Source organism: Hippoglossus hippoglossus, chromosome 19 (assembly GCF_009819705.1).
Source record: "Hippoglossus hippoglossus isolate fHipHip1 chromosome 19, fHipHip1.pri, whole genome shotgun sequence".
Classification (NCBI taxonomy): domain Eukaryota; kingdom Metazoa; phylum Chordata; class Actinopteri; order Pleuronectiformes; family Pleuronectidae; genus Hippoglossus; species Hippoglossus hippoglossus.
Genome location: NC_047169.1, coordinates 5,151,624 through 5,167,971, shown reverse-complemented (window position 1 = coordinate 5,167,971; position 16,348 = coordinate 5,151,624). Strand labels below are relative to the sequence as shown.

At 43.4% G+C, this 16,348-nt stretch overlaps 2 protein-coding genes across 2 annotated transcripts in view; one reads left to right on the top strand and one right to left on the bottom strand.

The window, feature by feature from the left end:
* The window catches only part of LOC117752746 (double C2-like domain-containing protein alpha), a 37,529-nt gene extending 26,576 nt beyond the window's left edge, over positions 1 to 10,953 (bottom strand). The window contains exons 1-2 of the mRNA XM_034570350.1: positions 10,814 to 10,953; positions 9,865 to 9,957 (exon numbers count right to left, since the gene is read on the bottom strand). The gene's annotated coding sequence lies outside the window, so the exon portion shown is untranslated. The remainder of the gene's footprint in view (positions 1 to 9,864; positions 9,958 to 10,813) is intronic.
* Positions 10,954 to 10,963: 10 nt separating this feature from the next.
* adprh (ADP-ribosylarginine hydrolase) lies at positions 10,964 to 16,306 on the top strand. Its single transcript, XM_034570355.1, has 8 exons — positions 10,964 to 11,095; positions 11,968 to 12,082; positions 12,173 to 12,281; positions 12,608 to 12,706; positions 12,789 to 12,894; positions 14,121 to 14,387; positions 14,695 to 14,909; positions 15,620 to 16,306. The coding sequence occupies exons 1-8, from the start codon at positions 11,088 to 11,090 to the stop codon at positions 15,766 to 15,768; spliced, it is 1,068 nt and encodes a 355-aa protein (XP_034426246.1). The 5' UTR covers positions 10,964 to 11,087; the 3' UTR covers positions 15,769 to 16,306.
* The last annotated feature ends 42 nt before the right edge of the window (positions 16,307 to 16,348 follow it).

Genomic DNA, 16,348 nt, shown 5'->3' with positions numbered 1-16,348 from the left:
TATCACGTTTATGAGAAGGGGACAGACGGTTAGCTCGACAAACAAAATGCCTCCGGCCACAGCTGTCACTGGCACAAAAACAGATATCATGAACCATCAGACTAATAATAACTGGGGACCTGCTGTGTTTATTCATTTTGTCGCTCACAAAATGGACTGCGGCTGCACTTACTCAGAAATATTGTTGATAGAGAAGAAAGGTTGTCTCTTTGAAAGGGACATTGCTTATGAATCAACGGGTAAACTACTGAAAAGGAGCCGGAGTTAGCTGTTTACGCTAATTTTCATCTGTTGTCTTTATAGCCAGTTTCTACAAGGCAACACGGAATATAATAAAATGACCAAACTTATATAATTACAATTATCTATGGATAAATCATGTGCACTATACAAACCATCCAAACTAACTGTACAACAAACCCATGACACTACGGTCGATAAAAACAAGCAAATAATCCATAATAGAATATATCACATAATACTTTAGGGTGAATAACACAATCCAACCAAGCCTCGTTATGTTTTATCTCTTTTTACAATCCAGTCAACGCGTGCTAAAATTAAGAATAAACACAACTCACACAACAAAGTCCAGACAACCTGAGGAACGGCTCCGCTGGGTTCGCTCCATTCATACGCGGACTGGAGAGTCCATAAAGATCCAGAGGAAGCACACACGAGGGGCAGAGGGATATGACTCTTTCTCTTTGTATTTCTTCATAAGTCAAGTCGGGAGTGAGAAACAATAAATGGAGGCGGCACGATGATTTAGCCTCAAGCGTACGCTCCTCTGAACTGAACATCTAAATGAGCTTCGTATAGGATGTAACTTTACTCACTGCTGCTACCCCCCCCCCCCCCCCCCCCCCCCCCCTTCCCTACCCATTATTCCAGCTCATCCCCTATGGAGCTTTACATGAAGAGACAACGAGTCTCCGTCAAAGGGACACGTGGTGAGACGTCCACTCACGCAGGTGCAAACGGGTCTGATGGAAGGAACAGAACGAACATGAAAACACACACCTTCACGCTGTTTCATTCAAAGCTTCGGTTTTTCACAAGAACAACATGTTGTGTGTTGACAGACAGACAGTTAGAGGAGACGTATGATGGCGGCGTCATTAGCGAGCGGCCTTGGACGCCATACGGACACGAGCTGCTGGAACAGTCACGGAGGGCAGAAAACATGTGACGCAAGCAGATACAGCGTATGAACACTGCAGCCTATTGTGCACGTCCCCACAACATGCACGTTTGTGTGTCTGTGTGTGTGTGTGTGCACTTTGTCTTGTTAAAGGGATGTGAATGTGTGTGGTATTTGTGTATGAGGTGTGTGTGGTAGTGTCAACAGAATCTGTGCAGGGGAACAGAGCAGACAGTTACAATCACGTACGGGAAAGCCTCAGTAGCAGGATAAGAAAGCCTCCCACTATTTGAGGACTTATTAGATCAAATGTGATATTGCAAAAAATCTATATGTGACATGAGCAATATACACGAGCCTGCGGGCTGTGGCAGGTAACATTAGGTTTGTGGGAAAAGCAGGAACATCAGAAAAGAGGAAAATAACATCGCAGGTTGCGCCGGCTCGTGGAAGTAAATGAGGAAATTAACGAGGAGTGGCAGTTATTTAAGATTAATGTCATTACTCTGCCTGGAAACGGCTTCTCACCTCCCACAAATGACTCCAGTAGATTCCTCCAAATGTCCTTTACCAAATTATCTCTATAACTATGTGTATGATACAGTTTTTTAAATCAGGTTTTTTGACTTGTCCCCGACATTCTCGGTCACTTTGGGAATTTCTAGCACTAATACAGGTGTGGTGATCGAATCACGGCACAGACTAACTAACGTGTGATTCCTGTTTCACGCAATATGAAAGAATCACCTTATCCTCAAAACTTTTCTTGTGAATCACTGAAACTCTTTTATCTCCCCGGCCTTTAATAATTTAGGTGAAACGATCCGAGGAGGGAAGAACTGCCCACAACTCATATTAAAGCTCAGAGAAGGGGTCAGACTAATTTTAAAGGAACACAACACAAGGGGGTTAGACCCAGTGAACAGATACCAAAGTATGTGTTTGATTCCATCATCCGTGCAGGAGTTTTAAAAGTCTGGCATGGTTTAAACCTCATGTTTGCCTTCAGTCACATAATTCAACCTGACAAGCTGTTAAATCTGAGCAAAAGTGTAAACTGCTGAAAAGTTAGAAACAGGCGCAGGGCATCGACTTGCTTTCTTTTTTCATCTCTCTCTCTGAAGTGCATACATGCAGCCGCAGGTGATGTGCAGCCGGCCACATTCAAAATTGAATTCTATTTAAAGTGCATTGATACGCGAAACGGCTTGAAAGGGCATTTGAACTGAGGACTTCTACACAGATTTCCATAAAAAGATTATACAGTACAGGGGTCTTTGACTAAGTAAGAAAAATGAGTGTTTCACTGAAGGTTTTGTGCAAAAAGTGGCGACGTCAAACACAGAGGCTGCAGGAAACAGGTAAATTCAAACCTTGAAATTAATAACGTTTTAATCTCTAACCACATACATGACAGTATCTCATTTTAAATCACGTTTGCAAGCGGTTGTAAAGGCTGCAGGTTAAACTCGATCATTTCAAACAATAACTCTCAGTGCCATCCACAAACCTGCATAATTTATTTTTATCTCTATACTGTAAAACATCAACGCCAGAGTTCATGTATATGTGGGGACTTTGATGGGTTTGATAGATTTCTGTTTGAAGCTCTGATAAGAGGACGACATCTGATGAGAGGAACTTCTTATGGAAACATAAGACAGTGACAGACTGTGTAACACGCATTAAAACCAGGCTCTAATCAAATAAAACCAGATTAATAAACATTAAGCAAATGCTGCTGCGACACAAGATGTTGTGTTTTTCATAATTACTCGGCTGCTTTTATTACATGACATGCGCTCTGGGCCGTAATCAGCAAGTCGGCTGAAGTGTCTGAAAGTGCAGTGTTAATGAATTATGAATCTGAGCAAGAGAAAGAAAATGGGAAACACAGGGGAGAAAAATACAAGGAACAGAGGGATGAGAAGAAGAAGAAGAAGAAGAAGAAGAAGAAGAAGAAGAAGAAGAAGAAGAAGAAAAGATGACAGTTTTCTACCTACTAATTCCACTAATGTCCGTCTGTCTGTGGCTCGTGTATCTCCAGAACCGTTCATCTTATCGGCTTCACACTCGCATGCGTGTTACTAAGGACCCAAGGAAGAGCAGAGTTGAAAGTTCCTGTTGGTCATGCACACACAAACAGCTTCATTGCAGATAAATCAGGTAGGATGAAAGCAAAGTTTTCTACACACAGGTTTAGAATCGTAACGGCATGAATCTGTGAAATTACTCCAAAATTCTCAGTCTGTATGTGGCTCAAATATCTCAAGAACCTGAAGTCTGATCGGCTTCACACTACACACGTGTATTTCCAAAGGCCCAATGAAGTGCAGTGTCGAATCAGGTGCTATTTGGTCACACGCTACATTAAAAAACACAATATCAATATACAACTTGCATAAGCTCTCGACAACGGCAACAATAAGCGATTGTCCTGTTCGAGGTTCTGCGTAATGAGTCGAGCTTCACAGAACTTTGAAGGAAGAAACCAGCAGCAGCTCTTTATTAACCGCAGCTCAACTACTGCAAGTCACAGAGAACCAGCAGCACCACAGGTAAAAAAAAAACCAGCCCATTCCAAACAGGCAGGTTGAGAACGGACACTTTACTACTTATGATCATTTCACAGAAATCAAACTGTCTCTTTTTTATCTCCCACAATGTTGGAACGAAAAAATAATGAAATCTTCTAGAAAAAGCATCACTGAGGAGACCGAGGTTCTTCCCGTTCCGTTGAGATATTGACTTTAGGTACCAGGGACACCTCCTCCTCGCACTGCGCTGTTTAAACTCCTCTGGGATTCAGGATTTATTGGAAAAAATATCTTGAGTGCTGCGTGTTTGTCAAGCAAACACAGGCCTGTGATGTATTAGGTGTAACTGTGGTGGGTTTTATCTCATATCTCCAAATAATATATAGTCCTTACAAACAACTTTTGCAAACCATAAATCTGCAGCTTACCGTACAAATTGCACAATAAGCACTGGCTTCCATTTACACCTCAGCTTCATCTATTATTAACCGGCTGTTAAGCGTTAAACAACAATTTCAGCGGCTAATATAACGGCGAGAAAAGACAGGACGGGAGAAGAAGATAAAGGAAAAAAGCACGACCCCGTCTGGGTTTTTCTGGCCCGAGCGATAACGTCTCTTCAAAATCAAATGAATCGGGTCTGACAGACGAAGAAACAAGACGAGGGGATGTCTGGAACACGAAGCTTCAAGTGTGACCTTTCATCGCCGTGTCGTGCAATTATGCTTCCAGCTCAGAGCTCCGAACCTCTCAGACCGACGCAAAGTCCTCCTACTTTAACTCTCAGGTGTCAGTTGATTAGATGCAGGAAAACTTAACGACGGACCTGCAGGAAACCAAACATTCCTGCTCAGACGTCCATAGAATCATTTCAGAGGGTGTAGTTTGTGTTGAATTATACTGACAAGTGCTCTTTCATACTTTTTACTTCGTCCGTCCCCTTTATGTCAATGATTATGAGATAAACAGCTGACAACCTCTTTGTTCAACACAATACAGCTGGTGATCTAATTTGTTCTAATCACCACTGTGAGGCCGAGTTTAGAGTTTATTGCCTGGAAACTGTTGGAGGAAGATGACACTGGTGACACATTAACACACACTGGTGTCAGTCATTGTGGAATCACATATGCACACACACACACACACGTACGTCACTCACTCTCTCAGACACCACTTGCCTCTAATGCATGCACACACATGCACGTATACACATATACACACACACAAGCCGACACCCCCATAAACAGTGTTAACTCTCCACCATGTACAGCTTCCAATGGTAATCCGCCAGCCAGTTGCTAGGCAACACGGGAACTTGTAATAGCAGTCGGGTATCATGGCCCGCCACAGTTGGGGTGGGGGTGAGGGTACGTGCATGGGGCTGCTGGGTGAGGAGGTTGGGAGTTGGAGCCTCTGGGGGTTGAGGGGATGATGACGGTCGTTCCGAAGATGGAGACTCGTCAGCTCCTCCCTCGACCAACAGAACATTTCCCCGTCTGACGTGGGACCCGGAGTCAACGCTGAAGAGGTTTCTGGAAAGAGCAGGTCTACACAGGGGGGGGGGATGAGGAGGAAGAGAGGAGGAGGTTTCATCTCCTCTTCTACTGTCTTACAGTACAGGAGTGATCATATTCGGGGGATCATAAATAATCATTATCATCCTCACAATGGAGATAATGGATTTATGCACTGTTACTTTCAGTCTTACTCAGTATTAATTATTTTCAAAAGCTTTGTTGTTGTTTTGTCTTGTGTTGCTTTTACACTTTTCTTTAACACCCTTTATATTTTATGTAAATTACTTTGAATTACCTTCTTATTGAAATGTGCTATAATAAATAAACTTGCTTTGCATATATACCAGAATGTTTTCCACCAAACTAGGGCTGCAACAAATTATCAGATGATTAAGATGTGGCAGCATCAATATCAATCGCACTGACGACCAAATAGAACAAAATTGAACAAAATTGAACAAAATTGAATAATGCAGCAGTTCATCAGCCAATCGATTAAATGGAAAATAAAACTAGCCGCAGTCGATTAATCATCCTCATGACCTTTCAGAGTAAAAGGCCAAATATACATGTGAATACTTGTGATTAATTATATGATCAAATATAAATTTCCAGTTTGTGATGTGTAATGTTTTCAAATGTTTTGTTTTTCTGCCTCCTTCCTTGCTTAAAAACAAACCAACCAACAAACAGAAGCCACTTTGCGGAGGTAACCATCATCAAAAACAATAAATCAGATGTGAAAATATTTGCCAATATTCAACAATTAGTTAATCAATGAATCATTTTGGCTCAAGTGAAAGATAAAATACTAACTGTACATATTAAGTCTATTTTGAGCTAAAGCTGGGCAATAAAACAAAATAAATATTTATAGCAATACAATTTTCATCAATAGCGATATAATAAAGGTTCAATATATCGATATACTGTTTATAAATTGTGAAAGCACATGTGTTTGTCGTTCACTGCCCATAAAGAAGAATTCAAAACCAGAACCTTCACTCAGAAGCAAAAATCAGATTTTAAACTTCACAGAAACCATAATGTGACATTTATCTTGATAAATAACTTTTCTTATTTCTGTGTTTATATCTTGATATAATTTTCGACCACCTCATCCATCCAGCTCCATCTGTTACGTCTTCAGGAGAAAGACTGCGACATCGAATGTCACAATATTTTCCAAACGCCTCCACATTGATAAACGGATTAAAAACAGACCTGTAGTAACGACAGCGTGTCGATTGGGGGGGGGGGGGGGGGGGGTGGATGTGCTCGACAAGCTGCGCTGCCCATGCTGCTCTCAGGCGGTGGAGGCTGCCAACACATCACCCCGACACCCATGTGATACTCTCCCACTCCAGCCCTCACGCCCGAGAGGCGACCTGGGAGCGGGTTTGTCAAGCTTACTCAAGCTTACTGTACCTTCTGCCTGTCGCCCAGCAGGACTCAGCCCAGCGCCCAGAGGCTGCGCTGCTCACTGGAGCTCCGTGGAGCCAAAGGGGGCAATTTATAAAACATTATAATCACATGAGGAGAAATGTCTCTGGCTTGATAATTAGCAGTGGTGAGTGTGGGGGGGTTATCTCTGATGGCGTTTGGTGTGGCTGCAGTGCAACAGTATAATGGGATTCTTCATTGTCCTGTTTCCAGCTGTCTCCAAAGGGATGCATTCATAATTCATGCAGGCTTTAGGCTAATAGTCTTTTGTCAAAGTGTGAGTGTGGCTCTAATGTGTCGTTTGGGTTGAAATCCACTCACATTCACTCAGAACGACACACGGAAGGTTCCAACTCACACAAAAGTTCACAGGAAATTTGCGATTTATTGATTTCTTCAGCTTCTTCTGTATGAGAAACCTTAAAGAATTGGAATGCATTAGATTAGGATGCTTTACATTCTGCGCATCATGTCTTTGACTTTAATAAACCAATAAAAATAATAATCAGCACAGACCTGCACAAATAATTAAGACGTCAGACTGAATGGAAATTTCATAAAACATGATAAAGTGGTCGGTCTTCTTGAATTGATTTAATTTGCTACTGTGGCTACAGCTAGTTGGCAATTATCTGACAATTATGATGTATTAAGTGATTATTCCTAAAGTAGATGAAGTGATTATTCATTGGTAAGAAATAATAATAATCTAGAAATTATCCAGAGTCTTTGATCAAGTCATCTGACCTCAAGGTTCGACCCAAAGTTTCGCTCTTAAGTGACAAGGATGTGTTTTCTTCTCCCTCCCACATGGTTTCATCCTGAGATGTTTCTATTCTACATCGTGTTTTTTGATTTGGCTGTTCACATGCACTGTTCACGTGCACTGTTCACACGCACTGTTCACACGCACTGTTCACACGCACGTTGGACCAAGAATCTTCTCAGTCGAACAATATAAACTTAGATATTCAAATCAGGACAACTGATTAGAAATGCAACCGTCTTTCATCAGACATCTGTGCAGAAAAAATGTTCTTTATCAAAAGTCAAAAGAATATTTAGATTGGATTTGGGGAAATATTTCAGACGAGGAGAAAACAATACTTTCGCTTGTGGAGTTCATAAAGTGAATGTAGCCAGCTGCTGACTGCAGAACAGACCAAAGAGTCGTATCAGCCTCTGACTCCAGGCAAGAAGCAGCAGCTACGTTATTGACCAAATGAGAAAAATGATATCAATATAAAAAAGTCTCATGTCGGTTGATGTTGATAATTGTGGCGATAAATGTCTCTCCTGAGTAAAAGTTGTCGATTTAATTCTTCTTGATTAGCAGAGACTTGATAAACAGAACAACTGTTTACTAATCTGAGGCAGATCAATGATGCCTTTGCAGAATGCATAAGCAACATACCGACATATATATATATATATATATTGGACTAAAGTTATATTGTGATCATTATTGATATTGTTTTTTCCCTCTGAGCCATTTGAACTAACCTGGACTGAGAGGTTGTTACTCAGTGGCCTCGCTGTGACATCAGTGTGACTGATGCAGTGTCTCCTCGGAGGAACACTCGTACTGAAACACACATGCTCACAGCCTCACAGCCTCACAGCAGATCCCTGAGCTGCAACAATCAAACTGGAGGCTCCACCGCAGACCACCCAGGCTCATCTGAACCTGGGCCATTTGTTTTTATGTCACCACCGGGCCCCTCTGCGGCTCTGCTCACCGGCGGCCTTTATGGCCCCTGACAACTCATGTGACAAATAGGCTCCAGGCCGCCTCTCTCCTGATACCTCAGCTCCCCCCCACACAATCTGCACTTCCCCTTTGATGATAATCATCCGGTAGCAAAGATTGACCGAGTGCATGGGCCATGGGGAATCACTGTCTGGCATCGGGATCCACCAGCTGTTTGTGTGCTGTGGTGAAACCATGCCACCCTGTGGAGGGACACACTCCAGAGCCCGGGAGATGGATGAGCAGATCCCAGGCGTTCACAAACCTGATCCACATCTAAAGCTGGACGATTTGGAAGCTGAAAGTTGATTTTAATGTGATGTAACTCTTTATTGATCCCAGACATGTTCGCAGGACGGATGCTTGCTGACACTGCAGCTCGGAGCCGAGTCCTCTGGTGGTACGATGGTGTTCATACTCACATCAACACCACCCATCAGCACCTCATCACTGCTGCCGGTCTGTGCAGCAGACAAACTGCTCTGTGAAATCTGAGATGAAGTTCTCAGATAATAAAAAAAAAGTCAGTGCTTGTGGGTTGAGCAGGTTTATGTCATTTTTATTCATAAGGGCTTATTTTAAAGCAACTGACGCATCAGGGAGATTCTATAATTTACACCATGGATTTCCTCCAGAAGGTTTTTTCAACCTAGGTAAACAATTCCAGGAAAATGTGGCTCCTGAGTGGTTTCACACGTGAGGTTCAGCGAACGAGGCCAAATCCCTTCTACACCCGCTAATAAACTCCTGGCTCTGAATCTGTGTATAATTTATAATAAACTCTTGAATCTTGAATCTTGAATCTTGAATCTTGAATCTTGATTCTTGAATCTTGAGTCTGTGGAGTGGCTGTAGGGATGAGGCCTGTTGGTAATACATTAACATGCTGCAGTCAAGTTGGTTAACATCAACATGTCAAGATCCACGAACTACTCTCTGAGAAATCAAAGAAAATGTCCAAAAAAACGTCCTCTCGATGTTAAAGAAAGTAAAAATGAAATTCCTGGATCTGCACCAAACTTTAATGACTTCTTCCTTGGGTCATGCACCACTCCTCCACAAAATATAATGGGAATCGGTCAAGTAGTTTTTGCATAATCCTGCAAAAACAACAAGCAAACAAACCTTTGTGGAGACAATTAATGAAATTGCTGGTAGACAGATGTTTTTGAAACCTTTGGACTGAGCAAGGCTAACGTTTTCCCCCTGTTTCCAGTCTTTATGCTAAGCTAAGCTAACCATCTCTCCTCTCCAGCTTCTCCGTTGCTGTACAGACATGAGAGTGTGTGGATCTGAATATAAAGTGAATTTCTCATAATAACAATGAGTGGTAAGTATAACATGGGGGAACACAATGAACAGGTGATTAATTCTGTATGATGCTCTGTACTCCAACTGAATCATTGGATAAAACGTTCTACTTTGGCCTTTGTTGAAAAGTGAATGGATGATGAAGTGGATTCCTCTCACCTGGGTTTACTGTCGGTGGGCGGAGAACAGAGGAGGCTCTGAGGCTCTGATCTGCCTGGATCCTCGAGCCGTGGGTCACACAGAGTTCAGCATCTGATCAGAAGGACCAAGAAAAAGAGAAGAGGAGGAGGAGGAGGAGGAGGATGAGAGACAGGGAGGGATGGAGGAGACTTTATTTCGTTAGTGTGTGAAAAACAATGGCACTCAGCCTGAAGCCTGGTGATGCCAACGCTGCCAAGCCCGCTGAGAATCATCACTTCACTGTGTGGCTGTGAGCAGCTTTCAGCTCCTCTCACCAAATGAATCTGTATTCAGGTGCAACGAGCCGTAACGAGGCTCGACCACTGGAAACCAGTGGCAGAAAAACAGCAAACCACTTCACCACCGGTGTTAAAATACCAGGAAAACTGGAACATCACAGCATGAGATACATTATTCTGCTATAGCCTCGACAACCAAACACGTACATTTGATTTCAGAATCCATTAAAGCTGTTTATAGTCGTTATCCATGGATCCAAATACATGAAAACACATTCTCATGAGCCGAAGGTTGCCAAGCTAAAATGCTAACCTGAGGCTATATGTGAAGATGCAGAACACATGTGCAATATCAGTATGAGAGCATTGTCATTGTGAGAATATTAGTATACTGGAATAGGACTGGGCAATAAAGCAATATCAATAATTATCACAATATAGTTATCATTTATAGCAATATAACAAAAGTCAAATATATATAGAAACATATATATTGATATTTCTGTAAAATAAGTATTGTGATAATAAGTGAAATCCTTCTACTGCTCAGCCAATGTAGAAACATTCCTGCAGCTTAAGTTTTAATAATTCAGCTATTTCACAAATAATTTGCATGTTTCCACATCAGCTGACAGATTAAACCAAACGTGACTCTGCGGCTCAGTGAGTCGAGGATTTGTCTTTCAAACCTTTGTTCTGGACTCTGTGGTGTCTCCATCTTGTCTGAGTGGAATCTCTGCTCTGCTGCTGCTGCGTCTTTTTATAGCTCGTTTGCACTGAGTCCTGGTGCGAGGAGCAGCGGACAGTGGGCTTAGTGTTAGCAGTGACCAGGCCTCTGGCATCGAACTCTCCACACGCACGGAGCTCAGAGCAGAAACACACAGACCTCTCCCCGCAGCCCCGGTGTCTCCTGACGCGTGTGACCGCCTCCTGAAGCCTGATTCCTGGGAACAGCGCGCTGCCATGGACCGGTGAGACCGACTCCGTTTCCTGGGACATGTGACACTTTTAACTTTGAATCAAATCAAACCAGAGTTAAAGAGTTTGTTTAACTTCACTTGTTCAAATGTTTGATCCACGTTTGAATTCATTGTGAACTTTTCTCACAGTCTAACATGTTGACTCTCTGGAGAATAAGAACAGACACTAACATATAGAACTATTTACAGATCTGTGTGTTTGTACAACCTGCTGAAGTTACTTCCTCACACACAGGAGTTACTTCTTATTGTAAGGTTTCATTATTTAACATTTAATATTTAAGATGCATGCACAAAGTTTGAACATGTTTCTGTCAACATGGAGTTTCCAGTGCGAGACTTCATCCACAATACTTCACATCATAATCTGCTTCAGTGCAACAATACTCACTGTAAAGTGGCTGTAAAACCCTGAAGGTAATTGGATTCAGTTGAATAAACCGATATATAAAAATGCAGATATGAGCCGTTTACAGTCATATCAGTATTGTCATTAATGTTTACTAAGATTTTTACAATCCAATATCAGTTTGGCTCTAGTTTAAAACACACAACAATTTGTTTCACCAATAAAACTCAAGAAGGAAAATACATTACAACACAGCTTGGAAGTTTTCAGAGTTTTATTATTAGCATGAGTGAAACATTACATGCAAAACAATTTCTTGACATGCAAAGTTGTCAAAAATGGAAATGTGCAAAGTGTCTATAATTTGAATTATGTAAGAAAGAAATTAACTTGGTAAATAGAAAACAGTGCAGTTTCATTTTCATGCACTGTAAATATAAGCAGCAGTTTTTATCTTTTATCTTCTAATTCAGGGATTATTTACATTTTTGTTCTGTGCTTGTTCCCCCGACAGATGTGCCACAGTGGAGCACTATAAAGCCGCCATGTTGCTGAGCGGTGTAGGCGATGCTCTTGGCTACAGGAACCAGCTGTGGGAGTACAATGAGTCTGGACCAGCCATTCACCAGGTCAGAGCTCGGGAGCCGGGAGAGAAACGCCACGCTGCTGAGAAAGTGGCCGCTAAAGGTGCATTTCACCCAAAATGTCTGTGCTTTCAGGAGCTGAAGGAGCTCGGAGGCCTGAGGAACATCAAGGCGGAGCTCCCTGATTGGCCGGTGAGCGACGACACGGTTCTGCATCTGGCGACGGCTGAAGGACTGGCCACTGGTGAGATTATAATTAAACACATCGAAGGTTCCTGTAGCTCCTTTCCTTGTCACATGGAGTTGATTGGATAGTTGGCGTCGTTGTGATGAGGCCTCATCAGGGTACACACGCACATCCTCCTCAAGAGCCCAAAACTAAAGGTTAATTCGCAGCCTTTGCTTGATTTGCTGCTCCATTATGGCTCAAGTGGTGGGAGAGGGAGGCAGGAATTAAATTTGACCTTCACTGTGATAAGGCAAACAACCAGCCCTGATAACAGATGTTGCACGCTTTGAAAAATGTTAACACAGACACGTTGACTCTGCGATGTCCCCCCCCCCTCGCAGGAAAGACGGGGGAGACGCTCCTGCACGAGGTGGCTGCCCGATACGTGGAGGGGATGAAAGACATGGACGGGAGGAAACCGGGGCCTTCCAGCATCCTGGGTGAGGGACGCTCTTCATTTCTCCATCGTTACTCTCATGATGCTCTTGATGGTGCGAGAGCTGACTTACTTTCTCTTCGAAGGAGTGTCGCTGTTGAAACCTGGGGAGGAGGAGGGCTTCAGAGTTCCCTATAACCCCGAGGGGACGGGGTGTGGAGCAGCCATGAGGTCCATGTGCATTGGCCTGAGGTACCACCCCCCCTTTCCTGAGATAGAAACATAATAACTCTGCTTATTGATATTAGTCTTGACCTTATGCATTCCAGTTTTAATGTTCAGTCTTTAGCCTGAGCCCTCCATGGGTTTGGTTATTATTAAGAGTCAGTGACCTCACAGCACTGAGCAGGTAAAGAGCATCGCACTGATTCACCGAGTCGTACTGAAACCGCTTTTTGGCCAATAACTAAAGATGTGGGACCAATAAAGAAAATTAAATCCGAAAATAGTGATTTTGAACATTATCAATTGATAATTTGGTTTTGTTTGTCACATACCGAATTTGACTTTTTCCATACAAATAGCCTACACTCTACACTGTGATTTACATTAGAATCAATGTCTACACACCCCCCCCCCACCCACCCAAAGATAGACTAACCCTGAGACCATAGACTGTAAATAGAGATTAACGACACGTCTCCACTTCCTCCTGCTATTCAGAAATGAAGCCAGAACATCTCAGATACAAACGCCACCATCTTGAGCAGTTAGCGATCGGGGGATGTAGCCGCGGTATCAAAAATCTAAAATATGAAGCTCGATATACAATTTCTCTTTACACTTGGAATTCCTTTGCTCTTCCCATGTTACTGACACGACCTTCAAAGTTAAGGTCAGAGTCCAAAATAACTCCCGACCCCACCCACCCCCCCACCACATTTCAGAGACACGAGTGAATACATGTCCTCCTCACTCTGGTCAGAGGAACCAACGAGAAGTATCCCTGTGTTATCTCAGAAAAAAACAAATGATTATTTCCATTATTGATTATTTTCTCAGTTTTATAGTCAGTAAAATGTAAGAGGGGGGAAAGTGTTTATCACATTTTCCCAGGGTGACCTTTTCAAAAGTCATGCATCTGACAAATTACTAATAAAACTAATAAAATAGTAAAACGATAGAGCAGCTCCACTGACGTGTGAAACGTGTGAATCACAGCTGTGATTTGAGCCGCTCTTATCCAAAGCACTTAATAATAAACACAACAGTGGGGTAAGTGTACGTTCTTTGCTTACTAAGCAGAAATTAAATATATAACAAGAACTAGAAGCAGCCAAAGCACAATGTGAAGTCAATTAAAGCATGAAATGAAGTAAGTGACACATCATTCCTCAGCTGAGTGATGACTTCATCAGGTTTATAGAGAAGAACTTCAGCTAAATATATATAAAATATTAGTATTTTGTCCTCGCCAGGTATCCAAAGCCTGACCAGCTGTTGTCGCTGGTGGCGGTTGCCATGGAGACAGGGAGAATGACCCACCCTCACCCCACCGGATTCCTCGGAGCTGTGGCGTCGGCCCTTTTCACCGCGTACGCCGTCCAGCGCAGGCCAATCACGACGTGGGGCCTGGGCCTGCTCAACGAGGCCTGTCCGATAGCCTTGACCTTTGTTCGGGGTCGAGGCTTCGCCGTGGAGGAGACGGAGAGAGACTGGAGCTACTTCTGTGACAAGTGGCAGTGGTATGAGGTTGTCATGTTGTATTCATCTCCGGGTTTCCAGCGTCAGCAGCTTCCATTAGCCTCTCTCATTCTCAAGGTTAATACGTGACGGCATGAAGTTCACGCTGAAATGTCACTGGTCAGTTTCGAGTGCAGCAGCGTGACCTTGTTTTTCTGCTTTGACGCAGACGACAGCCGGGTCGCTGTAGGCAGTGTGTTTTTGGGTCAACCGTCCGTCATGCTGTTGCACTGGGCAAAGACTCATTGCTTCCTTCTCTTCTGGAGCAAAGTGTGCATGTGAGGAAAACCTCTCCCCTCTGTTCCACAGGTACCTGGATTTTAGGGGCATCTCCACCGGCGTGGGCCCTGTGATCTGGCCCTCGTCCTACGGCCCGGCTGAGAGGGACGAGGCCTACAAGAGCTTCAGCCTGTCGGGCTGGGCGGGACGCAGCGGCCACGACGCCCCGATGATCGCCCTCGATGCCCTGCTGGGCGCGGGCTCGGACTGGGAGGAGCTGATGAGCAGAGCGGGTTTCCATGGAGGTCAGGGATTCAATCTAGAAAATGTCTCTTTGGTCTACTATTATGGGATGTCTGGGAAGTATATCTTAGAAGTCATAGATTGTAAATTAGGATGGATGACGCGTCTCCACTTCCTCCCAATGTCTAGAAATGAAGCCAAAATATCCCAATGTGGTTTAGTGGTTGTATTAACTGATGTTTCTGTCGCTCTGGGGCTGGAGAATAAATCAGAGAGCACAAAATGGACCTAAGCTCCAGGCACATGTGACAATAATGAAATAACTGATGTGTTGCACTGAACGACACTGAAACGCTCCATGAATCAGGAGGAGTGCAGAGTAACGATTATCAGTAGTGTTGATATTGTGGCGGTGGTTACAAACAAATCAACGAGAAGAGAAAATATTTGTTCGATTCATAGTGAAACTGCGGCGAGTCAGAGGAAGTTAGCTGAGGAGGTCATTCAAATGTGGCCCAGGACAGATTTGTGTTCATTCTGCTAAAAGGATGTGGACACGAGGCCTGGACCACCTCCGAATGTGGTCTGGCGTCATCAGATCCGGTCTGAGTGCATTCACACTTGTACCACAGTCATAAAATCCATTAATATAAAAACATTGATTAGCCGCTTTTAAGTGAATCTAAAAAGTCAATTCCTACTAAAAAAATGGAAACATTCATTTATCTTCTCATGCTGTTCTCTCTGTCCACTTCCTCCTCTTCCCGTCCAGGCGACAGTGACAGCACCGCGGTGATCGCCTGCTGCTGCTGGGGACTTCTCTACGGCACACAGGGGGTCCCTGAGGGGAACTACTCCAAACTGGAGTACAGGGACCGGCTGGAGCACAGCGCCGAGCAGCTCTACGCGCTGTCACACTGAGGTCACCACAACATGCCGTGCGTGTCTTGTTGCACTCAGAGGAAACTGGGCCAAACTTTGACACGCTGACGTAGAGAAACCGTTTCTCTGCAATGCATCGATCCAGTGTTGTCACTCAGCCACAAAGTGTGGTGTCATACTTTGCCTGACGGGGAGCAAAGTCCCACTGACCTAAAGTCAAATCATTTCTGCCACAACAAGGTCTTTGTTGTGCTGGTGCGGAGGTTGGCGTATAAAGAGGGCTCCCCCTAGTGACCGTTTGATACGAACATGCAGAGTTGTACCACTAAGCGAAACGAATCCGAGCTAATGAGAATGTGAAGAGAATACAAAAAGTCCCCCAGGAGGTAATTACCTTGTTTTGTCATCTTGACATAATAGTAAACGCTCGGTAAGCTTCAAATTAAATGTGCTTTTGTTATCGTCTAATGAAAAATACATTTCTGCGTCTCATTAAAGTTGTTAACTGGGGCCCTCGTTCAACTGTAACCGCGGTTTCATGCACAATTGTTGATACAATAAATTAAACAAGGCTTTGTAGTTGAGTTGAAAACTTTATTTTTTGGTCATTGATGTTTTA